Source organism: Oreochromis niloticus, linkage group LG14 (assembly GCF_001858045.2).
Source record: "Oreochromis niloticus isolate F11D_XX linkage group LG14, O_niloticus_UMD_NMBU, whole genome shotgun sequence".
NCBI lineage: Eukaryota > Metazoa > Chordata > Actinopteri > Cichliformes > Cichlidae > Oreochromis > Oreochromis niloticus.
In genome coordinates, this window is record NC_031979.2 from 14,081,981 (window position 1) to 14,107,553 (window position 25,573).

General features: G+C 41.5%; 2 protein-coding genes across 5 annotated transcripts in view; one reads left to right on the forward strand and one right to left on the reverse strand.

Annotated features, from left to right (window-relative positions):
• Positions 1 to 14,557, forward strand: part of veph1 (ventricular zone expressed PH domain-containing 1) — a 119,915-nt gene extending 105,358 nt beyond the window's left edge. For 2 of the 3 annotated variants that reach the window (XM_005474530.4, XM_025898358.1), the window contains 3 exons: positions 4,975 to 5,111; positions 7,614 to 7,667; positions 7,983 to 8,165. In XM_005474530.4, coding sequence (XP_005474587.1) covers positions 4,975 to 5,111; positions 7,614 to 7,667; positions 7,983 to 8,165 — 374 coding nt within the window. Of the gene's footprint in view, positions 1 to 4,974; positions 5,112 to 7,613; positions 7,668 to 7,982 lie in introns of all 3 variants that reach the window. The other variant, XM_005474528.4, reaches the window with a different exon arrangement.
• On the reverse strand, positions 13,480 to 23,207 carry ccnl1a (cyclin L1a). Of its 2 annotated transcripts, XM_005474536.3 has the most exons (11): positions 22,880 to 23,176; positions 22,577 to 22,651; positions 22,036 to 22,145; positions 21,425 to 21,600; positions 19,995 to 20,115; positions 19,741 to 19,805; positions 17,398 to 17,497; positions 17,173 to 17,277; positions 15,448 to 15,698; positions 15,232 to 15,330; positions 13,480 to 15,102 (listed from the first exon to the last, which is right to left on the reverse strand). In XM_005474536.3, the coding sequence occupies exons 4-11, from the start codon at positions 21,535 to 21,537 to the stop codon at positions 14,628 to 14,630; spliced, it is 1,329 nt and encodes a 442-aa protein (XP_005474593.1). In that variant the 5' UTR covers positions 21,538 to 21,600; positions 22,036 to 22,145; positions 22,577 to 22,651; positions 22,880 to 23,176; the 3' UTR covers positions 13,480 to 14,627. The 2 variants fall into 2 exon arrangements, with proteins under 2 accessions (XP_005474593.1, XP_005474591.1); XM_005474534.3 differs by lacking the exon at positions 21,425 to 21,600 and having other exon boundaries at positions 22,880 to 23,207.
• Positions 23,208 to 25,573: the final 2,366 nt, after the last annotated feature.

Here is a 25,573-nt window from a genome sequence, read left to right on the forward strand (position 1 = left end):
AGTATCATTAGGAGGCTGGGAGACTTCTGGACCAGAGTTCTTTAGACAGATAAGATCAAAGTGGAGATGTTTGACAGTTGCACACAGCAACATGTTTGGAAAAACCAAACACATCATGTCAGCACAAAAACCTCACAACAACTGTCATACACTGTGGTGGAGAGGTGATGATGTTCTGTAGCCACAGGACCCGGGCACCTTGCAGTCATTGAATCGACCACGAACTCGTCTGTGTACCAAAGTATTCTAAACTCAAATGTGAGGCCATCTGTCTGACAGATAAAGCTTTGATGCGTCATGCAATAGTGCAGTGATTCCAAGGATGTCAGCAAATCTACAACAGAATGACTGAGAAAGAAAAGAATCAAGTCAAAGTGCAGACGTCAACCCGACTGAAATGCTGGGACAGTAATAGCTGATTTGAACTTCTGCAGTGAGTCTGTGCATTAACCTATCTATAACTGCCCCCAAGGTGCCATCACTGCTAGCATTCATGCTTGCATTTTCCATGTTAATGACCACGACTGACATGACCATGACCGATAGAAACAAATAAAAATGCTGGGCCCACTTCTTTGTGCATGTTTTCCAGGGATTTTCTTACATCCCTGAGATGTAAGAAAATCATGGGACATGGCCTGGAGACATGACCGTAGGAATAGCCCTTATATTGACTTGATGATTATTCTTCTTCTATCGATCCATTCAAAAACTGTGGCGAAAATAGCTGGAAATGCAAGGGAGGAATCGATGGTACCGAACAGAGCAATTGCAATGTCCACATGACATGTAGATACATTTTTAGGCAGGTGCAGATTATGGTGCAGGTCACGTTGTAGGGGGATTTTGGGGTATAATCTAGATTTAACACCAAAGTATAAAGCTCCAGTAAGAGAGCTGCCAATGCACCCAGACTTCAATAAACTGAAGCGACGCCGTAAAGCAAAGTGGGCCAAAATTGCTCCACAACAATGCGAGAGACTGATAAACTTACAGAAAACGATTACTCAAGTCATCGTTGCTAAAAGTGGTTCTACAAGCTACTGAATCTTGGACGTTTTTCACTTGACCGCACTGAGTCCTGTGAAATCTTTATTTTTCTCTGTGTGCCACGTAGCGTTCGTCTCTGGGCTCTGTAACCACCTGTCCCTCTGTGTTTACAGTTTGCGTAATGCCTGGGTGGTTCACGAGAATAGAACGTGCTGAAAGTTTTGTCTCTACTTGCACCATTGTTGTTGTTTTCTTTTCTCTCTCTTTTTTTTAACTCACCCTTGCTCGAATTTCCAGGAATCACTAGTGATGTCATTTTCCATGGAAATTATATTTAAACCATAAGAGGACATTTGTTGTGGTTGGTGATACAGCTTTAAATTATTATACAATAAGTTAGTAATAATATATAATAATTTAAAGCCTTCTAATAGGGTCACTTACATGGAGACTGAATTGCTAACATCACAGTGAGTAATTTGAGATTTTGCGTTTGTGTAGTTCAGGATACGTGTCCCTGCTCTCCTCACACCTAATATTGACTTGATCGTGTGGTCGTGAAGCCAAGAACAGCAAACCATCAAAGTGACATGCAGTTACACGTTATAAAAGCTAACTCCAGAGCTTGTAGCGGGGTTTTTTTTAATATATATGTCTAGGCCTGAGGGAGAAATTAGGGTTGTTTGTAGGAGATGTTTCTGGAAATCATTTGGGTTGGAGACATGACTCATTTCCCATTTTTGAAATCCTGTCACTCCCATAACATTGTAGTTATTGATCAAGAGCCACATGCAGAGGGGGTCTTGTCAGGTTTGGCACTAAAATGGGTGATCTGACCACACATGGAAAGCAAGCTAAACAACAGCTCCATGCAAAACCCTCCTGATTCTGCACATTACTGTGGACCTTTTGTATTTGTTTATGAGTTAGTGTATGTGTGTGTGTTTTATTAGCTGTGTCTTTGCTCGTTTGACGTCAGCGTGTCTCCGATGAAAGACTGAAAGCCGCTGCGCGTGCATGTGGCGGACAACAAAGGTTACCATTCCAGGTGTCTTCATCAAAGCGAAGCGATGAGACAAGGATTTATGCATCAAAGGATCTTTTTAAAAATCAAAATGTTTGTTAGATGAAGCACTCAGCCTCGTAGCCCACAGTGGCAGGACTGCAGTAATCGGTGTTCCACAGCCCTGCGTAACAATGTGTTTCTATATTGTTGTGCTGTCATAAATCATTTTCATTATTTTGTTTATAAATTGTCAAAACATACTTTTAAATACCAGTAAAAAGTTATCAGGCCTGAAATAATGTGTTTAAAATGCTGTCTTTGGTTTCTCAGTTGTCCATAAAAGGAAAGGAAATAATGTGGAAACAGAAAAGCAGCAAAGAAGCCCCTCTTTCTGCTCTCCCCTCTTCTGATTTGGGGTTGCCATGACCTTTCGTGGTGTGTTTGGTTTGGTTTCAAACCCCTTTGGGAGTCATCTGCTCAGCATGGAGGCCACACTCCAAACACTGATCAGATTGCCTAATCTGTTTTTAACCACAATATGGCGGATACAAAGGGCCGCTCTGTTCGCTCCTCTTTCTCTGTAAACTGGCGCCAAACCTGAACATGCCAAAACATGCCCACGGAGCGCAGCAGAGTACACAGGAACTGTTTGCACACATGCGCTGCAGGCGCGAACATTTAGAGACATTATGCAGTGCATTATGACACTGATGTCTGACTTAGTCAGGTAGGGATTGAAACGGCAACACAATAGCTGTTATGTGTCGGTTCCAATTTAACTTCCTGGAAACTTGCAGGAAAGCTGCTCGATGCAGGGAACGGTTGTGATTGGGATTTGTAGGCACGTGATCAGATGCTAATTTTGGAGCACTTCCTCTTGCACTATTACAATGCTCATTTAATAGCGGGAAGCTGAACTCGTGATTAAAAATTATTGAGAAGTGTAGTAGCTTATATAGTCACCTAACAAGCAACAGATCACCTATATTATCCTGGGATGAGACACACATCTCTTTTAAAAATTTTGGTGGGGGCTCTATCATGGTTTGCGGCTGCATTTCAGCCAGTGGTGTTTGGGATCACTCGAAATTAAGAATGCTGAAAAGCACCATCAGATTCTGATCCACTGTCTAATACCATCTAGAAAATGTTTGATTGGTAACAGCTTCATTTTTCAGCATGATAATGATCCCAAACATACTGTCAATGTGATAAAAACATAGCTTAACAGAAAAACACTACCAGTCATGCACTGGCCTCCCCAGAGCCCGGACCTCAACATTGTTGAAGCAGTGTGGGATCATCTTAACAGAACAAAAAGCAGCCAATGTCTAAAGAAAAGCGTCCTTCAAGAAGTCTAAAGAACTACTCCTGAAGACTGCTTAAAGATATTAAAGAAACCACACCTAAGAGAGTCAAAGGAATTTGCAAAGAAAAGCGTCTGGACTTCTTTAAGTTGCTTGAAGACGTTTCACCTCTCATCCGAGAAGCTTCTTCAGTTCTAAGGTCAAATGGCCGAGAGTCCCAGATTTAAACCCAGTGGGAGTATCCCCACTGGGTTTTAGTCCAGTACTACTACTTTTTCAGTAAACCGAAAAAAGTAAATTGGGTGGTTGTTACCTTGTAATTTGAACACAAAAATATCATGTTTCTGTCTTGAACGTAATTAAATAATGTAGGATCTGTTTGTAAATCAACAACCTAATTTGTTCTTGTTGAGATGACATGATACAATTTAGTAAGAGTGGTTAGTTGATCGCACGAGATTTCAAACTTCAGGAAAATCACTGGAGTTATAAGAAGCAGACAAGTACACACACACCACGTGTATGCCATTGCTGTTTATTGAGGTTTAACCTGTCAAGGTACAGAAAATTCTGCATCAAGCCTTGAAATCATTGAAATCATCAAATCATAGCTTTCCTACTTTCGTTAAGCCTGGATTGGTGGCATGGTGGTTAGCACTGTTGCCTCATAGTAAGAAGGGCCTGGGTTCAAATCCACAATCTGGCTAGTTTGCACTGGTTTCTCTAGGTATTCTGGTTTTCTCCCACAGTTAAAAGTCATGCAGTTGTTAGGTTAATTGGTGATTCTAAATTACCCGTGAATGTGAGTGCAGATTGTTGTTTGTCTCTATGTGATAGACTGGTGAGCTGTCCAGGGTGTACCCTATCACTTCTGGGTTATGCCCCAGCCCCCCTGCAACCCGGATAAAGATAGGAGGACGGTAGTCGTTCAATAGATCCATTCAGTTCTTATGTTAACCAGACTCTAGACTTTGTAGTATTGGACTAAAAGTTATCGCAAAATTGCGAAGGATTAAAATATTCCAAGAGCTCACCTTACTTCATCTAAACATGTTTTAATCAGGTTTTATCAACACAAAATGCACAGGTTTATTGACTATGAATAAGTTGTGTTGATTTAGCTCAGTTGTTTAAGTTTCTGCCAAAGCAAAACAGTAACAACCAATGTCCACTACTGAATTAAGTAAATCTATCATGGCCTTTTTTTCAGTGAATCCCATTTCCCTGACAAGATATGAAAAAAGACAGTCTTTTGCACAGTACTGTTTTTCAAAGTACTCGAGAGTTATAGAAGATGAAGAGAGAAACCGAAAGAAAGAAATCAGTTGGATTTTAGCTTGAATGTGTGGATTCCTCCATCAGCTGTAGCAGCTGGCTGTGGCTATGGTGAATAAGCTGGATAACCCATACTGACCTCTGCGTGACTTATTAGAGGGACAAGCTTTCTCTAACCTCTCTTACCTGCTAACAGGTCACGAACATGGTGCTCTTGTTTACCTGATCGAAGCATTGATTCTGCTTTACCAGCTTCTGAGGACATCAGAGTGACAGACCTGTTAGGTTTATTGCAAAGTATATGAACAAAAGCAAAATCCACTAATATCTTGTTAATTAATAAATTTTTTTCATTCTTTGCTGTACGTTTGTCGTGTGTTTGTGTGCTATCTATAGTCGTAAACCAAGAGGGACAGCCTTTGATCGAGGGGAAGCTGAAAGAGAAGCAGGTTCGCTGGAAGTTCATTAAGCGCTGGAAAACCCGCTACTTCACCTTGGCGGGAAATCAGCTCCTTTTCCGGAGAGGCAAATCGGTAGGTAGACACTGAAAATGAACCCTAACACATAAACATACGCCTACGTATGGTCCCCGTCCTCTCGCTTATAAAGCTGTCAGTAATCTTACTATGTCTCGTGTGATTTAAATCATGATGAAACTGTATGAAACAGTGGAAATGGCACCTCAGCAGGAGCATCTGATGAATCCAGCTATAACAAATCTTGGCCCTTGCAGAAATGATTATGCACAAGTAGCTCAAGGAGTCATCTGCACAGGAGAAACTGTTATAGGGATCGAGAGTCATCTGGACTTGTCGTGTCTAAAATAGCGGCTCTCCAAATTAGAGGACGGCATAGAGGAGTTTATGGAAACAGGGGAATATTCAGCTCTCTCCCGCTTCTTTTTGTTTTTTTCCTAACTTTAAACAAAAGTCTTTGTGCTCTGATCCAGATGGTAATGGAGTCTGCTGTTTTGCAGCCACCGCAGATTGGGAAGGTTTTGTGTCTTTGTTCTCAGAGCCCTGTCTGTCTCTGCCAGCAGGTTCTGGAGGTGGTTGGCATGTTGTGAAAGACGTTTTTTCCTGACGAGAACCAAAAAATATTTCCTTCGTACTGAACGATCAGGCAGCTTTGACTGTCAGACATGCATCGTACTCTGGTGCACAAGTGAAAGGAGCGAGAAAACCCCCCCCAACATTTTTACATATAGGTTATGTGTGAGTGTGTGACTCCAAAGTGAAGTGGTTGACACATAAAAAACCTCTATTTTGAAACTGTGGGGAAGGCATAAATTGCATCAGGAAATCTGTGGCAACGAAAAGGAAGCAGCCGGAAGAAAGTGGATTTGAAGTGTGCATACTCTGTCACATCCTAAAATGCATTCATGGCCCAACAGCTCTGATGTGTGGAGGTTAAGCACATAGGTTCGTGTATCTCACACCTCATCCAGTTTACCTTTTTCCGTTTCTGCAGCCAAAATTCGTCAGTCGTGTTTTATACAAAGTCCACATCAAACTTTTAGAACAGAACATCCAGTTCCTCGTGTGTCACCTGGTACTCTGATCATCCACTGATCCCGAGACTCTCTGTAAGAGACCGATCATGTGAAAGCTGACGTCGTTGCACATATTAACATGTCTATATCTCCAAAAACAGCTACGAGATGAAAATGTAGATAAAAATTAGGTATAGCCTCGATTTTGCAACAACAACATTTCTGCTGATATAGAGAAAAAATAGTGAAGTAAGTTTCATTCATGCTTACAGCTCACAGGCAGCAGCATTTCCTAATCTGGAAAATGGAAAACAATGTCACGTGGCTGTCTTCTTAACTTAACACTACGCCTATGTACTAGATATTTATAGTATGAAGATACATGCCTTCTTGAAATAGAGTAAACCTAATGCAATGTTTAAAATCTGCTGATTCTGAGGGGGTCACATGTGAACTTTTTTCCAGATTTTGTTGATTTTAAATTCCTCCGTATGGCTCATATCAATCAAATGTCTGTTTGAATCCCCAGCAGAGAACACAGCCTGTGAACATGTCGACCCCAATAGCTTTTCAGCTCACACACACACACACACACACTAAAGAAAGGATGTGGTAACTTGCCATGAGTCTGCACCCATATTTGGTTAAGTGGTTGTAACCACTTAACCAAATATGGGGGTAAGGAGACATGGCTGTGTTGCAATATGCACACAACCACACACTTACCAGCTCATACAATTCAAAATGGCACTTACGGTAGGTGGGTAAAGGAGGGGACTGAGGAGTGGGAGGACTGTAGAAATAACAGAACAGTGAACTGTAATGATTCTGAGGTAGTGGGTCCTGGAAGCAACACTAGGAAAAACTGTTGTTCCAGAAAATTAAGAGGCTACCTCTGTGTGGTTTTCTTCACACATTTCCTATCACGCTGATATGAATAGCTCCAAGCAAAAATCACCCAAGAAGAAAACTTTTGCACTGGACGAAGACGGGGTCGTTTCAGATGTGAACTTTCAGACAATAGTCAAGCCTTTTATTCATGTGCTGCTTTCTACTTATTTGCATTGCAGAGAAAATACTCCATCTTTTCTTATCTAATCTGACGACAAATGTCAGTTTAGTGTCCTTTTGTGGTTTACTGTGCACGAGAAGAGAGAGGAAACTGCCATTTAAGTACAGGGTGTGTCAGAGAGAATCAGCTGACTTCAAAGGGTGATATTTGTGTTTAAGTAATGGACATCGAAGCTCGCGGTACTTTTGACAATACTTGGCAGAATATAAATCACCCTGCACAGCTGCCAGGAGCAGAATGCTTTCTTTTGCATGGTCGCCATATTGACTGAGGCTTGATGGGAGGGGGAGGAGAGCTGCCCACTTCTACCTACCAGCAACCTCGCGAATCTCCTCTTATTAGCAGGATGTGTTTGATCGTTACAGATGAATTAAAGCACTTTGAAATCAGATTCTGATTCTTTTTGATACACTCTGTATTTTATTTATTTCCAGGTAAAGTATTTAAAGTCACTGTGTGTCCTCCCCACAGAAAGATGAGCTGGATGACATCCCGATTGAGCTGAGCAAGGTGCAAAGCGTCAAGGTGACTCTCATCATCCCTCAGAGCCCTTCCATCACTTACCCATATCCTCACCACCGATCACCATCACCGCTACTTACACCTCTGTCAGTTTGAAGCTATTATATCATCTGACCTGAAGATCTAAACTCTTCCCAGGATTCAGACCTAAGCAGATCAGCTTGACACGGATAAATAAGCTACTATAAATATGAAAGAAGAAACCAACATGAAGCCAAAACACATTTTTTTAAAAAGACAGCAGCTCTCCTCCCCATGAGCTAGATGATTAAGTCGTCTTCTCTATTAATCTTCCCCACCCACTTGTTCTGTTTGCAGGTGGTAGCCAAGAAGCGTCGGGACCGGGGTCTGCCGCGCGCCTTCGAGATCTTCACCGACAGTAAAACGTACGTGCTGAAGGCTCAGGATGAGAAACACGCTGAAGAGTGGCTGCAGTGCATCAACGTGGCTGTGGCTCAGGCCAAAGAGAGGGAGAACAGAGAGACCACCACCTACCTGTGAGAGCAGCACCGACCGAGACGCCGGCAGGGACGTGAAGTCGCAGCCAAACATACGCTGACTTCCACATGTAGGATATTTGTTTCTTATAAGCATTCATTTACAAGACAGGGGGATAAAAAAGACCACAGCAGGTGACTCTGAGAAGAAAAACTAAACGCACTGCCAGTAACTTGTCAGTAGCACCACCAGCTCTGTCTTCAGTCGCAGTAATGATGGAGCGCAAATAAGAAAAAGGATTTTTAAACATTAAACCAGCAATAAAAAACTAATGAAGGATGGTTACGTATTGAAAACACGACTCCCTGTATTTACCGTTACATTAAACCAACCTGCCCGTGTGCCATCTTCTCGACGCGTAGGCCGCCATCAGCGAAAGCAAATGTTTGTTTTACGTGTGCAGATGTCACCTGACTTTTCAGCTTTGCTTCTACAAGCAAACGAAGCCGGCATCAGTGGGAAGTTGGGATTTCTCCGTTTAATGACGCATTTAGAGTCCAGAGTAGTATTCAACAATAAAGACTTCATCAAAGCAAAGACCTCATAAGAAGTTGTAGCAATAATGAGACTGAACAGTTCCTCTGGAAAGCAGGAAGGATGGAAAACGAGCCTAATGGAGAGCAGATGGGGAGCGCATTGGATACTGGAATATTGTGTGTGTGTGTGTGTGTGTGTGTGTGTGTGAAAGAGAGAGTGAGTGATCTTAAAGCAATAGTTCAGCACTTTGGGATATATGCAGTCACCTTCCTGCCAAGAACTGGAAGAGATGATTCAGGCTGCTTTCGTGTAGCTGTGTGAGTCAAGTGAAATGAAGCTAAAGCTTAGTGTAAAGACTGGATTTTGAATTGGACTAGTCTGGCTATGACTAACTCCTGGTAAGGGGGTGGCGGCCGGGGACAGCATATTTCCTCAAATGTCAAACAGGGCCAATAATAAGATATGTTTAACTCATTTTGTGTCATGTATCCTGCTGTATTCTGTATTTTTCATCACTAACCGGGGTTTTTCCTAGTTTAAACAGGCCTCTAGGGGGACTGGTTGAGTCTTTTGTTTAAGAGTCTTTTGTTCCTTTACTAAACAGAAGTCTGTTAGTTTTGTTAAACAAAAATGTATTTTTTGCCAGGAACACAAACCCGACTTAAATCTGTGACGCTGTTTTTCTTTTCTGCCCTTGTACCAAAGTGGCTTATGAGGCAAGTCCCTTAAGACCCCACGCAGGGGTCACTTTCTGTTCTTTTGCAATCATGGTAACTGAACCAACGGCGCTATTTCAGGCTTTTTCAAACGAGAGAGGTCTGCAGCAATCCACTCCAGTGTTTTACCAGGAGCAGCGTCAGCACAGCTGTTGCCTAATAGTGAAGTTTGGATCACAGGTTTCTAAGAAATCACTGAAGCAAATGAGTGGTTTCCTTGTGGATTTAGAAAGGTTGCCAGTTCAGTCCCACTGATTTTCGATGACTCTGCGAGAGGGAGAGTGGAGGTGAGCTGGCTTTAGAACAGGCCTGTTCCTCGGGTTTGGGTTTAAAAGCTTGTGTGATTTTATTATTTTATTTTTGGGGGAAATGTCTCATTAGATTTTTATTTTTCTCCCTGAAAATTGAGACGGATGGATGAAGAAAGAGTGAAGATCTGAGTGTTTAAATTGGCTCGTACTGATAGTGTGCACCACCTTTATTCACGCTCGACTGTGGCCACTCAGTTATTCTGTCAGATTTCTTTTCTACCCACAGGTGAACGCTGCTTTAGCACTTTTTTAAGTTATATGTAACATTAAAGCTGCTAAAGGTGGTCTTAATTTGAACTCGTTTGACAGACGAGCTCTCTCTCGTCGGTCCTTCGGCTAAAATCCTGTCAGCTGTGTAAATGCAGCCATAACACAGCCTTTCCCACCAGGTCAGGTTACCCCTGTTTGTACTTTTAGCTGTCCCTGTTACCCCCACCACCACCACCACACACACACACAGCACAGCTGACCTGCATCTGCTTACAAATCAGATTATTTACATCATGTCTCTCCCTCACATTTTTATTCCTTCCTCCCTTCCTTATGACCTACTTACACACATGACTTTGGGCCCTAAAGCCAGCGGGGTATTCCCCCATGACTGCACTTAAGATTTTATAAAAATGAATATTTATATTCATAGGGGTACGGCAGCATCTCAAGAAACTGTGGACAGAAAGGAATTGCATATTCTTGGTCCTAGATGAATGAAACCTACTGATTCTGATTGCTGACAATCAGGATGGATACATCCTACCATCTTTTTTTCTGACCACTATCTTCACATTTAATCACTAATAATTATTAAACTCTGGCTTTCACACCGATAGTTTGCCTTTTTGTCCCATCTCCCACCAATCACCCCCAACCAGTAGCAGCAGATGCCTGGCCTTCCTTGAGCCTGGTCTTCCTGTTAAAAGGGGTTTTTTCCTTCCCACTGTCGCCAAGAGCTTGCTCAATAGGGGGTTGTCTGATTGTTGGGGTTTTCTCTCTATTATTGTGGAGTTGCTTTATACCTTACAGTATAAAGTGTCTTGAGGCGGCTGTTGCTGTGATTTGGTGCTATATAAAAGGTTTTCCTGATACTTATTGACACTTTTTTGTCCTAAAAGCAAACAGACCACATTTGAGACAAAGTGTTATGCTATTAGATATTATTATATTCAGCACCTCTGCTGACCTGCTGTATTGTAAAGGTTTCATAAAGCTGTTGCTCTTTTTAGTTGAACAGTGTTGATTTGTGAGTGTTTAAAGTGAATGTGTTATAACATGAATGCCAGAGTTGTGTTAAAGTAGCGATATGAGCTCTCAGTGCTGCCATGGTGGCTTAGTTTCCAAATCTCTGGGGCCAGTTATTCATTCTTTCATTCATTCTATCTATCTATCTATCTATCTATCTGTCTATCTATCTATCTATCTATCTATAAAGCACAGTGAGATTATGTGTACACAGTTAGAAGCAGGATGGAATCTGCTGTAGATTTTAACAATCACACAAACTGTGAAGATGATTATAAGTATTCCAGTGAATGTATAAAAACATTAGCATTAATATCAGCCCCGTGTGGCGAATCATAGATGTTTGTTGTTGTTTTTTCTTGCTTTTAACCTTTAGCATGTTGTTCGATTGCATTTGATTTTTTTATATAATGCCAGTATTTATTTTTACAGGCGTTTAACACTTTTATCGTGTCTGGAAAGACGACTGAAACTACAAATGCCAGATTTTACTGTCTCCCGATCTTCCTCTTCTCGTGTTTTATATTACTCTGAATTAACACTGCAAACAAATGAATGCTGTATTTTATTTGAAAATTCAAGAGTTATTGTTGTGATTGTCATATTTTGCCTGCTGCACCTTCTGCATGCCTGCCTATCAGACAGAGCGCTGTAATAAATCTTTACAATAACTGAACGCCGTGATTGTCGCTGAATTTTTGTTTGTTTGTTTGTTTTTTGCTCTTCAGTCAGGAAAGAAGTTAAAGGTTTCCTTCACAGAAACACTGTCCAAACTCCTGGATGTCATTACTTTATCAGTGTAAATTACATTTGGGCTCTCACTTTAAAGATGCTGTAAGTTTAATAAGACCCTCAGTACGTGCCAAGAAAGAAACACGTGGGGAGAAAATAGGATAATTACCAGAGTTATTCCATAATCTTCATTCCTCGAGACACATTTCTCATGCAGGAACCAAACTGGACCACCTCAATCGCGAGCTTTGGAGATGACTCAGTGTGAAGCGTTAGGGAGCACTTGGCAGTGTGGCTGTAGGATCTGACACAGCACAGAGCATGTCAGAGCTGGTAGCAGTTACACGTAATAATCAGATTCAGATCAAGCTCAGTTAAGCTGCAACAAATCATTTCTGACAGCTGGACGTTTTGAGTGAGCCGGGCTCAGCTTGTGATGCACTCTTCCAGTTGTTTATTCGTACTATAACCACATAAGTAACCACAGTGACTACTGATCTGAAGCCTCTTTGCTTGGAGTACAGCGTGTTACAGGACTATCTGTGAATCACAGAGAATATCATGTCAGTCCTGTAAGTGACCTCCAACACATTATCTCGGTTCATAGAGATTTTTCTGCAGGGATGGTGGAAAAATACTGTGCCTTTCTCACCATCCGTCTCCATGGAGCACCACTAACGTCCATCATCAGGAATTCTGACATACTCAGTAGTCTCCATCAGCTATCGCTTCAACGAATACCTGCACAGGTTTTACAAATCACCATAATGTGATTGATAACACATGCAGGGAGCTCCTGTCCTAGCAGGAAAAAATGTATTTAAAACCATTAATGGTGACTGCATACCACCTGCTGACTCTCTACAATGACCCATCATTAATCCTGCTTAAAAACAGACCCTAAATATTTTTATTTTACTCGCACTTTCTTTACAAGAGCAGCAGATTCACTGCTTAGTTCCTCTGGTGGTCCTATTGAAGTCAAAGTATCTCAAAACCTAAATGTGATTATCAATATGCTCGATGCTGCGCGGTTTATAAAATCAATCTTTTGTTTTCTGAGGGGGTCTGTGGTTTCTCATGCATGTAATCACTTACTGTGTGACTGTAACATGATGAAGTGCTTAATCACACAGAGGGGAAGATGGACCAGCGATCTGAGTGATGACACAGAGGAAGACAACGGCAAAACCGATGTGGGCAGCTGCTGCAGCCTCTAAGAGCGGTTTCAGACAGAAAAGCCAAAGCACTGCTACTCAGTAGGTGTTCTGCTATTGTTTGTAACTTCAATGTGGATTTCAACAGTATATGAAATAGTCCACTCACTTTTTTCGCATGCATTATTTAAAGTTTGTTTAAACTTTGCTGGGTCATGGCAACTATGGCAAACATACGTAGCAAAATCTTCTGGAATCCTTTTTAGTTTGAAGTATCAGCTGTGGCAACAATTAAACTCGTTTGGCCTTCTTACATTAAATCTCTTAATCAGTGTTTTAGAATATTTAAATGACGACACATGGAAAGCTGTATAACACTGAAACTTAAGGCCTACAGCACCCCCTGGCTGCCATAAATGTCACTTTTCCTCCCAGTTTCTTATTTTGTAACCTTCATTTGTACAGTGCCTTCAACTCAAAACAGCAGGATTAAACAGTTTGCATTGGATGTATTTCCAACTGTTTGAGTTCATGCATTTAGGATCATAGCTTCAGTTCAGTCCTCCGATCAGCTGGGACTTCGCTATGTCTCCACTTAAGGCAACAACTGCTCCTGCCACTACAACCAATATTTCTTTGTTTTGTTTTTTTACACCAGGCACAAATTCAATAAAAGAGTGTACAGTTCAGTGGCATAGCTCATTTATTACTGAATAAAAATTGGACATGAACACGTGCAGACTAAAAACCAGTGTAACAAAACGGACAACCCTAAAATCTTTTTGCAGTAAGTCTGCATTCCCTGCTGGGAGGTCAAAAAAAAAAAAAGAAAAAGAAAAAGAAAAAAGATAAAGTCAAATAGACAGTATTCTTTTGAAACTGTACAAAATACAGCATCAGCAACATATCTGTTCAATAAAAAAGAAAACAAAGACTGTGCAAACATTTTGATCTTTCCTGAATGTTTATTTTACATTTATTCTTCAGTACGTCCACTGAGCCATTTGCTTTTATAAATCAAAGCATTTACATTGTCAGTGGTCATCAATCCATCTTTACACTGTAAATAAGTCTTCCCCCCCCAAATGTCCATAACATTATATGTAAAACTAAAAAAAGAGGGGGGAAAAGAAAAAGAGGGGGGCTGGGTTGGGTAGGCTAGATGGTTTGTCAGGATATATGTTTGGGTCTGGAGCTGATGTCACACTATAACCTTGCCTTTGCCAGTCTGGGCAGATGTTTAAAGGTAATCGTAGAGCACCTCATGGTGGTGGTGACAACTGCAGTCTGCATGTAGATGCAAAACCATCAACCACCCAAGATAAATGTCAGCTACAGATCTGCTGCTCTGTATGAGACTCAAAGCAACCCGATTCCATCAAAGACATTTGTACATGAGACACGTGGTGACTTATCTGGCTCCACTGTTTCCACTGAGATGAATCATAATTCTGGCAGATGTTTTGCGACTTCAACAAAATTAGAAAAATTAAAATCAACTTGTGTACGCTGATGGTCTGATGCCGGGTGTGTATGAGAAATCCAGCAAATTCAGTAGGAATGACACCTGCTGGTAATACAAAACAGCAAATCCAATTAAACGTGTTTTCAGTCACGGCAGCTTCGACAAGGTTTTTGAAAATTTTTGGTCTTCAATAAAGCAAGGTACAAAAATCTCTTCTGTTACGTGGATGTTTGGTTAACTTCTGTTTTACCTTCTGCACAAATATTTAATTTAAACAATGTTCAGAGGGTGTGTCTAATTTGATTTGCATGTACTCAAAGTACTCATGTGACCATCAGCCCCAGAGCCAGAGTGGGTCAGTTCAGGTCTCAGCGACGGTGACGGCTGTGTCCCGAGTGCCCACTACTGCTGTGGTGTTTGCTCTTGTGGCTACGCTCCCTCTCTCTGTCCCTGTCGTAGGATCGGGACCGCTCCCTGTCCCTCCGGTCTCGATGGCCACCTCCTCGGTCATGTTTGTGTTTCTTTGACGACAGGTCGAAGGAGCTGCGGTCTCTGTCTCTCTCGCGTTCCCTCTCTCTGTCACGGTCCCTTTCTACTTTGACTGGACTGCGGGACCGCGACCGAGAGCGCGAGCGCTTCCTTTTATGACCGGAGCCTCCACCTCCGCTGTTGCTGTGACGACCGCTGGGCTTGGAGTCGCTATTACTGTGGTGACCGGACTTGGATTTAAGGTGGGGGAGGAGTGGCGAGGGCGGATGCCGCTGTGGTGATGGGCTACGGCTGTGAGAACGAGAATGTGAACGAGAACTGTAGGTCCCTGAGTGGCTGCGTCTGCTGTTGTAACTGCGGAAACAACAGGGGGGAAAAATGGACATGAGAAATAGCCAGACAATGAAAATCAGATCTTTTTAAACATGAAGAAGGTAGAGCTACACATTCATACAGGTTAAAACACAAAACTGTAGAGCTTACTGTCTGCGAAAGGAGCGCGATCTTGACCGCGAACGCGTTCTCGAACGAGAACGACTTCCACTCCTACTGTTCCTCCCAATCTTTACCTCCTTCCTTAACCTGAAGACAAACATTTTGAACTTGAACTTAAAAACAGACTATCAGGCAAGTAAAAGATCACAACTACTACCTTGTTACAAATAACGGCAAAATATCAGCTTATAATGCGTTTCTTACCCATTATGTGGACTCTTGTTGACCTGGGTACGGTTGTCTGGTTCCTTTTTAACTGGTTTGACACTCTGGGGGTTCGGGGACTTCTCTTCCACCTTGACCACAGGTGAGGACGGTTTGGAAGCAGGTGAGAAGCCACCCAGCGTGGACAGTGCAGGAGTACCGTCAGGATTCAGACCCTTAGCCTTTATCCTAGCCTCTGCCAAGAACACTTTCCTTCGCTCCACCTCCTTCTCCATCTGCTCATAGTTGGGCTAAGGGAAGAGAAAAAAAAAAAAAGTTTACGCAAAGTCTGCCAAGAGCTCTTACTTTCATTCAGGCGGCTTCCCCTGAGCCATACAGTGCAGGAGTGTACGCTAGTTTATTTTAACCTTGGATCGATGTAATCTTGCACAATGTTGATGAGATTGCAGAAAAATGACATCAGCCTGTGAACTAACTCTACTACTAACTCTACTACTCGTGATTTTTTTCAATTTTTTAAAGCCTACCTAAAGTAAAAACATTTTTTAACTTCATGTAATTTTTTTTACGTCAGAAAATAATTTGAGAATCTCAAGCTCAGTTTTGAACAAACGGAAAATAAACTGACAAATAAAGTTTTGCCTCCCAGCAATCATCCCTCTCCCATCCATAGCTGCTGGATCAGCCAGCTGAGCTGTACAATTCTGGTTTTCATCTGAATTTTTAGACTCTACACTGTCTGAACACAGAAAAGCTCTCAGTTACAGTGAAGCCTCTGCCTGCTTCACGTCACAGCTGAAGTCTAATGGGTAAGCTGTCTGTTTTAGTCTCCATTCACATACATTAAAAGGCTTGGCTGATTTCTGCTATAATCACATTTTAAATGCCCAGAAGAAATGTGCGCAGCCTAATGTAACTGTGTTAGCAGATAAATTGATGGTTTATCAACAATTATGTTACTACATTACAGTGCTATGTGAGTCACTCAGGTAACTCATGATGTCCTGCTTCTGGACTACCAGCATTTAATGAAGAATCAGGAGCATGTCGAGCAAGGTCCTTAAATGTTAAGCACTGGTTTGTGTGTATCTGAGTACTTAAAGGGACAGTTCAGCAACTGCCTGATAAAAACAGAAAACTTTAAATACAGCTGCACTTTTTAATTTTTACTTATAGCTCGTGTAAGGCCTGATTTAGACTCTTGCAGGGAATCTTTCTAGAGCATATGATGTAATCTACATTACGCAGCTGACATCATCCCTCCATTTTTTTCACTTGTTTGTAGATTCCCTCACATGAATCCTGATAGTTTCAGAAATCTCCCTCCAGGAATTTGTTCACATTTGAGAGTCCTCATCTTGATGCTATGATTATTATTCCTCATACTGGAATCATGATTGTTATTCTCTCACTAATACATTTAAAAACTAGGGGGGAAAAGTAGGCGTAAAAAGCAGAGGAATTGGAACAGGCCAATCACAATAGTTGCTGCATTGACCCAACATGTAGTTACATTTGTAGGGAGGTACACATCAGGTTACAGCACTGAGTTCAAAGGGCTCTGACCTAGATTTGACCCAGTTATGCTTTTTAAAATCGACTAAAGACGGACCATGCTTTAGTGTGTTCTAGACATGTTTTATCATTCAGGACTTGAGCATAATCTATTTCACAACAGTCACAAAACACTCATTGTGGATGGATTATAGTTAATGCAAAGCATAGTCTCAATCCGAGCTAGGAAAGCGCTGCACTCATATTTACCTTCTTCCTGGTGTAAAGCCTCAGGGTGGTGATGCAGATATCTTTGATCTCTTCTTCCGTGGCTCCAAACAGCAGGAACCAATGGGGTCTGGTTGGCAGCGGTATCTGAAAAAGAAAGGCAGAGTTATTTATCTAAATTGCTCTTATTAGACAAAGACATTTTGATGTGCCAATGTGAGACTATCAACAGGAAAAAAGTTTCCGATTTGCACTATTTCCTCTCACCTGCAGTGCTCGGGCAGCAAGGTATATGCAAGCGCAGGCAATCGTCTCAGCTTGAAACCTCACAAACACATCTGTCCTCAGGCTATCGTTCATGTAGTTCCTATGGAGACAAAAGAACGAACAAAAACATAGCGTCTTCTCCACACAAAACCTTAAATCCATCTTTCAATACTGCAGGTTAATATTCTGCAACATTTCTCTACAATACAAGCTCCTAACCAGGGATTTAACTTTAAATTTACTTTGAACAAGCACTGTTAACTGGACCCCTGGACTGTTGGATTTGACACAGTGCTCAAGTGAGATATAAACTCAGGTTTAACTTTGTCCATTTCTCTCTGGGGCATCCATGAGAGCGCATCACATCACAGATAAAGCATGAAGACACAGATGGTGAAAAAAAAATTATCTACTGATAACCTGCCAACTCCACCTCATCTAATTGTGCCCAGAGGGCAACAAGGTTACGCTCTAATGATGATTAAGACAAGGGCACATGCCATACAAGGTGGGGAACATGCAGGCTCGCAGATGTAGAAGAGTTATCTAAGATGCAGCTGCCACAAATCTGAGGGGAACTGGGTAGCACAGCATGTCATGTAGCATGCAACTGGTGGTTCTTGGAGTCAGTGGTATGCCGATATGCTCAAAGTAAAAATGGACTTTAACATTTATTCAAAATTCAGCCACAGAACATTTCCCACTTTAGGTAAAAACTGTATAATGCAAGCTGAAATGACCACAAAGTCCACTTGAGTGCTCTCTTCTAGTATGTCTCATTAGAGGTCTTCTCTAGAAGACATCAGGTGATGATTAGCTAAAAACAGATTATGTGTCAGAGGGTTGTCTAGGGCAATGAATAAATGAGATTAGACATTGGGAGAGTATTAGGAATGGCAGGATGGCCAGGTTGTGAATCAGGCAAGTTACGGAGTAGTGTCACATCTATGTCCTTAAGAAATAGATGTCACAAAGACAAAAACAGAAGTGTGATAACAGAAACATGGCGGTGAGACTCCTTAAAGTACCCAAACACTAATCCCAGAAAGATCACACAAGAAACCCACCATTAGGGGAAAGAAAAAAAAAATTCTACAGCTAACACAGTCAAACTTCCTCTGCATTGCAGTGGCACTGGGATTACCTTGTCAATACCAATTTCCAACCATACATAAAATTTTGGACTGCTCCAGTTAAAGTTTGCTGCAAATGCTGAAAACCTGCCATTCAGATAAAGTGTCTTCAGTCCAAACTACCTAGAACAAAACTAGCATGCCAACTCTGCTATAGATAACACATGGATGTTGGATTCTGAGTGCTGCGTGGGTGAGACAGGTCCATGGAGGCAAAACCTGAGAACTCGATCAGCCTGTAAGACAGACACATGTCTGGACACCACGTCAGTTGGGGACAAGACACAATACCTACTGTAAATATTACAAAAAAAAAAAAAAAAAAAAAAAAAGGCAGGTAAACTAGTTAAAAAAAAAAGAAAAAAAAAAGCCTGTTCTGGCTAAGTTTACTTCACTGATAAGTTTACTTCACTGATAAATGCAAGTAAACAAAAAAAGTTAGAATATACCTATATCTATCTGTAGCTACTTGGCAAAAATAGTTATTACAGATGAAAACCTTTATAGCAAGACCAAAAAATACAAATCCTTTTGGACACCCAAGAGAAAACAAGACGATGCTGGCTGTTGGGTAAAGTCCCGCCCGCCCCCTTCAGTGAATCTCGGCATTGGGACTGGCTGTCTGGAGAGGGGCAGCCAGCCAATGGGGGGAGCTTCCTGAGGTCATGTGGTTGGAGGAGGCAGAGTTCAGAGGTTCTTTATGTGACTTACCAGCATGGACTACCCTTTAATCAAAGAGTAGAGAGAAAGGACAAAGTTAAACCAAGTCCCCCGGGCACCGCAAATTTTTTTTTTTTTTTTTTAAGACTTTACAGTAAGCCATGTAAGGGCTGATAAGAGAGTGAGACAAGTAGTAAATTTGTAATAACACAAATTGCTCCATCAGGGAAAAGGAGAAAAAAAAAAAGTGGAAGGGTTCAAATGGAGTGAGGAAATGTCGTTGTCAGACCTGGGCAAAATGGCTGTTGAATGTTTTTCAAATGCGTGCCTGTAAATTGGTAGGCACTTGAATATTACTTATCTGACAGGTGGTCCACATATGGGTCAGTCCCAAGTTCCTGGCAGATAAATCAAGTGCTCTTCAGAAATTCAACCATTTGAAACTCGTTCAACTTCATCTTTAGCCCAGGTCTGGTAGCACTTCTTGCAGACATGACACAGGTTGCTGCTGTGGGGGGGGTTGTCTGTGAAAAACTATTAATTAACTTACCAGGCTGTCTGCACCAATGTCTGGTTCTTTTCGCATTCCAGGACTTGAAGGTACAGGACAACAATCTGTAATCATACACTGAAGTTAAAAAAAAATACCCTGCTCAATAGCCCCAGGAGCGTCTCCAAGATCAAACCTGTTCTGTTAAGTAAGAATAATATTCTAACCCTGTCTCCTGTACAGCTGCATTAGCTGCTTATTAAATTTAAAATGTTATTACCAAAAAAAAGAAAAAAGAAAGAAAAGAAACTCACCTTGTGAGGGTGCTTGACATGCACACAAAATCCAAGTTCCTTCAGGACCCGCCTTTCCGCTTTGATGACTTGATTTTTGGTATTTATGTAGTTCTGATCAAGTATCAATGGACTTGGAGTCCTAGTTTGCAAAGGAATCAAAATAAAATATCGTTTCCCTCTTGCATTTAAAAGAAAGAAACAAAACAAAATTTAAAAAAGAAAAAAGACAGTGCCCTTCTGAATTCCTGCGCCCCTTCGTTTTTCCCATTTCAACCAACTTAAAGCAACAGTTAACTGTTTGCATGCCTGACAGTTTGCTGGGGTTTGTGGACTCCTGTGGTTCCAGTGAAAGCTTGTGAGATTCAAAGACAGCCCTCAACCCAAAAAACACACCCTGTGCCACAGCCTTAACAGAAATATCAACTTGGTGCTAACATCACTAATTCACTACAGATGTGTTGAACCTCAAGCTTAACGCTACTTTAAAATAAAAATGGAAAGCCACTATTACTGTACTCCGTCACAACTCATTCTCATCTATATTCTTATACTGTATGTCAGTATACTGCAAATTAACTGACCAAAACCATGGGCCAGAACCATCGTCTGGATGCAGACAATCCAGACTTGGAAGGAAAACACTCAGAGCAGGGATTTTTTTGGATCAAGTGACCCTTCACATACTGTACTGTCCCACAAAACATTCCACTGATGAAGACAAACTTGTGGAAAGAAAATCCACAACAAAATTTAAAAAAAACAAAACAAAAAAAACGAACGAACAAAACTGATACACCGTCTGCTCAAGTTGCCCGTCATCGTGCTCACAAGATGAATTAAAATCTGGAATGGAATTAAACCACAATGATTTGTGAGAGTCATTCATTATATAGCATGACCCCTGACAAACCAGTAAAATTCAATTTAAAGTTCAGAGTCTGCCATTCTAATGTCTCAAATATACTCTAATGTGAATGTTACACTACAAACCACATGCATGGTAAAAAGTGAAAACAAAAATAACCTCTGAGGACTAAAGACAATACAACAAGCACAAATCCCAACCCTAACATTACACCTCTTTTATATATACACCTCACAGCTACACTTAAGAAATGCAAAATCAAATTAACAGCATATAATGGCAAATTGTTGAAGCTAAAGAACATGCACTGACCCTCACTCAACAAAAACCGACAGACTCACAGTAACCAACTAATCATTCTAATTCTAACACACGAGATGATACTTCTTTAAAAGCCATGGTTGCAGCTGGTGGTGGATGGGGTGTTGCTCTTTAAGCACAATTAAAATGCATGGTGAGGAGCAGTCAGAGAAGAAAACTACATTACCCAAGGGTCCGCAGAATGACGGACAGATACCCAAAGCTTAAGACTGAACCACAGGAGTCCTCAAGGCGCCCCGGGGGCCAAGGACCTTCGGCCAACCTGTCATCCCCGATCCCAGTGCCCCGCGGTGGCTCAGACCACGGGAGTCTCCCGCAGGAGGGGGTGGGGTGGGCCTGGGGGAGGAGGGAGACCCCCCTCGCATCATGGTTCATGCCGACAGCTTCATCTTACGTACCATTCCACATCACCCAGGCTTTGGTAAATGTAGCTGGTCGCTGTTAGTTGGTTGCAAGGGAAAAAAGAAGTCAAGTTAATGCCAAAATCTGTAATATTGACATCAACAGATTTGTATGAAGACACAGGTACAGCTGCTTTGTCTGTGACTGTGTCTTACAAATAATAGACTTGAATTTTTGAAGCCAGTTGTTTGAGGCATTAATTTCAGTGCAATGTCAAACTGATGTTAAATGTAGACAATTACACTGCAAAACTACCAGTGAAGCGGAAACTGAAAAGTTTTAAAATGGTTTAGAGTACATGGATAAACAAAAGGGCACTTTCACAGCAAAAACACAGATCAGCATCAAACATTACATAATACAAAAATAAGAAAACAAAAACAGAATAAAAAAACATTGCAATGCAACATTTTTCACATATTAAATAATTATTTTCAAGAGGAGAACATTGGATTAATTTGGAGTGCTTACTTTTTTCCTCTGAGCTGCTTCAGGTGATGGAAAACATTAATGACATCTCGTATTCGCCGTGGTGCTTCTTCTATCTTGGAGGCCAAGTTGATGCAAGCCATGGCAACAATCTGGAAAATAAAATGATAAGCAAACAGGAATGTTTACTACAGGAAGCTGAGCTCAAGTTATCAGAACACAAACACGAAACCAAAAATAAAGACAACAATATAAGGCTATCCTGTTTTGTTGTGGGGGGTGATGTGTACTTTTCACATACCCTATCCTATCAATCCACTCTACAAACGTAATGATGTACTAAAACAAATGCTGACACTACAATAGTGCAAGTGTTTTAATGCAGTGCTATTGTGTACTTCGAGTCTGTGCTCAGTTTCGCACTCATAGGAGGTCCCACTTTATCGTTGAGTTCTTTAACTGGTGGAGTTAGACTCGACAATATGGCTGCCACTAACGTAGGTACAACGTTATGCAATGCTATGCTAACAATACCGGCCGACCAGCGGCCCGGCAACACTCCGGAAACTCTTAACACACTTACCTCGAAACTGTGCTTGACGAAGGACTTGGAGTAGAAAAAACGATGGAAAAGTACTTGAGCTGTTGCCATTGCGACCTGTCGAACGGGGGCGAAAAAAGAGCATGATAATTGTACTTCGTCTTGTGTAAACTGGCCTAACCTTGCACAATGGATCGCCGCCATTTTAATTCCACCACGCCAACGTCAAGAGCTAACATTTAGCACACCGCTGACAACTAGGCCGCAAAAACTACAAGCCACATTAACTTTCGCCTATTATTATCAAACACCCAGCACTAATGTAGTGCAGTCAAGAGCGCTTACCTGTGGCAACCGGAGGAGAATACCCGCTGACTGAATCAGCTCACAGCCAAGAATACGAAGGTCGGCCTCTGTGTTCAGGTCGAGGCCGTCGAACATCGACGGCGTCGTTGAGAGCCTTTCCTCCGGTACAAGCGAGTTGTCGATTGTAAGGTACACTTCTGAGTAAAATTTGTCGCCAATGAGAATCCCATCATTGTTAGTGGAGGCATTGGAAGATACAGAGAGAGGACCTGCGGCCATCTTCACCTGAAAAACAACGGTTAGCAGCTACAGCGAACACAGCCTCCACACGGTAACAGCGGAGCAGGGTGACTGGCGAAGTGCGTGACGTCAACATGCAGTTCAGATGGAAACGCTGTGTACATCCGCAGTGGTAAATAGTCTCGCAACATTGACTCGTTAAAATGTACAAGTGCACGTAACCTGAATGTATTTAAATATTCTAAATATATGTTACAAATATTTTAATAATAAGCAAAACAATTCACCTGGTATATAATGTTTCATTGCTTTCCGTTTTAAGCTACAGCAAACTCTTTGCTTCAATTTCACCTTTAAAATCCTGTGTCAAAATACTTCAGATAAACACCATAAACAATTTAATCCCGAAAACAAAATGTACTTGACGCATGACTCAAATCAGTTTTATTACTGGCACTACATTAACATTCACTGTAGCACTACTAGTGACAGTTTTCTACGTATTACTCATTAAACGTCACTGCCGGTAATGCCTGCTAAATTTCCGACGTCACCCAAAGGCAGCAGAAGAGAACACATCGCCACTGGTCGCCACCAACGGTTTCTGTGACGTGATTTACGGGAAAGTCCGGACTTGTCACTATTACCGCTAGAACATATCCATCCGCCAATTTAAAATAAAGGAAGAAAATATTAAAGAAATGTATTTTAAAAAGACCAGTTTAAATAATTCCGTTAATAAATAATTAATTGTTTGTTTGGTCTACTCACAGACTACGGGGAGTTGTTGTATTTCATCTTCAAAAAAACTCAGAAAATTAGGTAGAATGAATTGTGACTAACTGTTAAACTTAATTTTAAGACTTGCCTGGGGAGCAGTTTTGACTTTGCAATTCTGTATGCAGGTTTTATATCCCAAACATTAAAGTAAGATACAATTTCAAAATAAATCCTCAAAAAATTGACCAGAAGTGTTACCAAGATTGCTGTGAAGTGGCACTTACTTCCAGAAGGACTATGATCATGTCAAAGACGGCAACAACACAGTATTTAATGCGGGGAACACTTTGTTCAGTGACAGCTCAGCTCACAGGATTTTATTGCCTGAAGCCTTGTAGTTACCAAAAGCAGTCAGCAGAGGAAAGTAGAGACCCACCAGTTGCTACAAGAGAAGCTCTGCGGTTCCTCAGGTCATTCAGTTTATTCTGTGTGGACTTGCATGCTCATCATGCTCATCTTGTCCCCTTTCTCCTTCAACAAACCCACAGGCACTACAGTTAACTGATGACCAGAGTAAATGTCATAAAATGTTTCATCTTTACTCACAAATATGTCTTTGCTGGTTTACCTGTGGTTCTCTGCCAGTCTATGACACAAAGACTTTCAATGTAGCTTTTTTATTTTTTATTCCTGTAGTTTTATTGATCTTTTATTCCAAATGGGCAAAACATTGTGTTCACTTGTTTGAAGTGTGTAGTAGCTGCTGTTAGTTTGTACTGTTAGTTTTTGAGGTTGTAATCATCGTGGTGCCCTCTTGTACAGGCTGTCAGACTGTTTAATGTGAGCATTTGATGGAAATAAAACTACTACTTGTCTAATCTACCAAAAGTTAGTCAAATTAGTCAAAAATAAATGGATTAAATATAAAGTGCAGTTCTTAATCGATGATTTGTTTTATGAAGCTGGGGGGGAAAGCCATTAAAACCTACCTTGCCCTGTGTGAAAAGCTCCCTGCTCCCTCTTGTTAAATCATGGATTAACTGTAATTAAACAAGTTTTTTTTTAGAAAACTGAGTTAATTTCCTGAGCCACACCCAGGCCTGATAACTGCCAGACCTGTTGAATCAAGAAATCACTTAACCTGTCTGACAATGTGAAGCGGGCTAAAAGAGAAATGCATCGTGCCATGATCTAAACAAGTTCAAGAACAGCTGAAACACAAAATCATTGACATCTATCAGTATGAAAAGGGTTACAAAGCTATTTCTAAGCCATTATCCAAAAATGGAGAAAGACTGGAACAGTGGCGGACCTTCCCAGGAGTGGCCACCCCACCAAAATTATTCCAAAAGGGCATCAACTCATCCAGGAGGTTGCAAAAGAACCCAGAACAATATCTAAAGACCCACAGGCCTCACTTGTTACAGTTAAGGTCAGAGTTCATGAATCATAATAAGAAAGATCCATCCATCCATCAATTCTCTTTCGCTTATTCAGGCCAGGTGGTGGGAGCAACAGCCTAAGCAGAGAAGCCCAGACCTACCTCTCCCTACCCCCCTCAGGGTTATCCATGGGAACACCAAGGCGTTCCCAGGCCAGCCAAGAGATATCTCTTCAGTTGTCCTGGGTCTGCTCCGGGGCATCCTTCTGATGGGACATGCTGGGAACACCTCACCCAGAAGGCGCCCAGGAGGTACCCCTGTCAGATGCTCGAACCACCTCAACCGGCTGCTTTCAATGTTAAGGAATATTGGTAAGGGATGGGAAGTGATA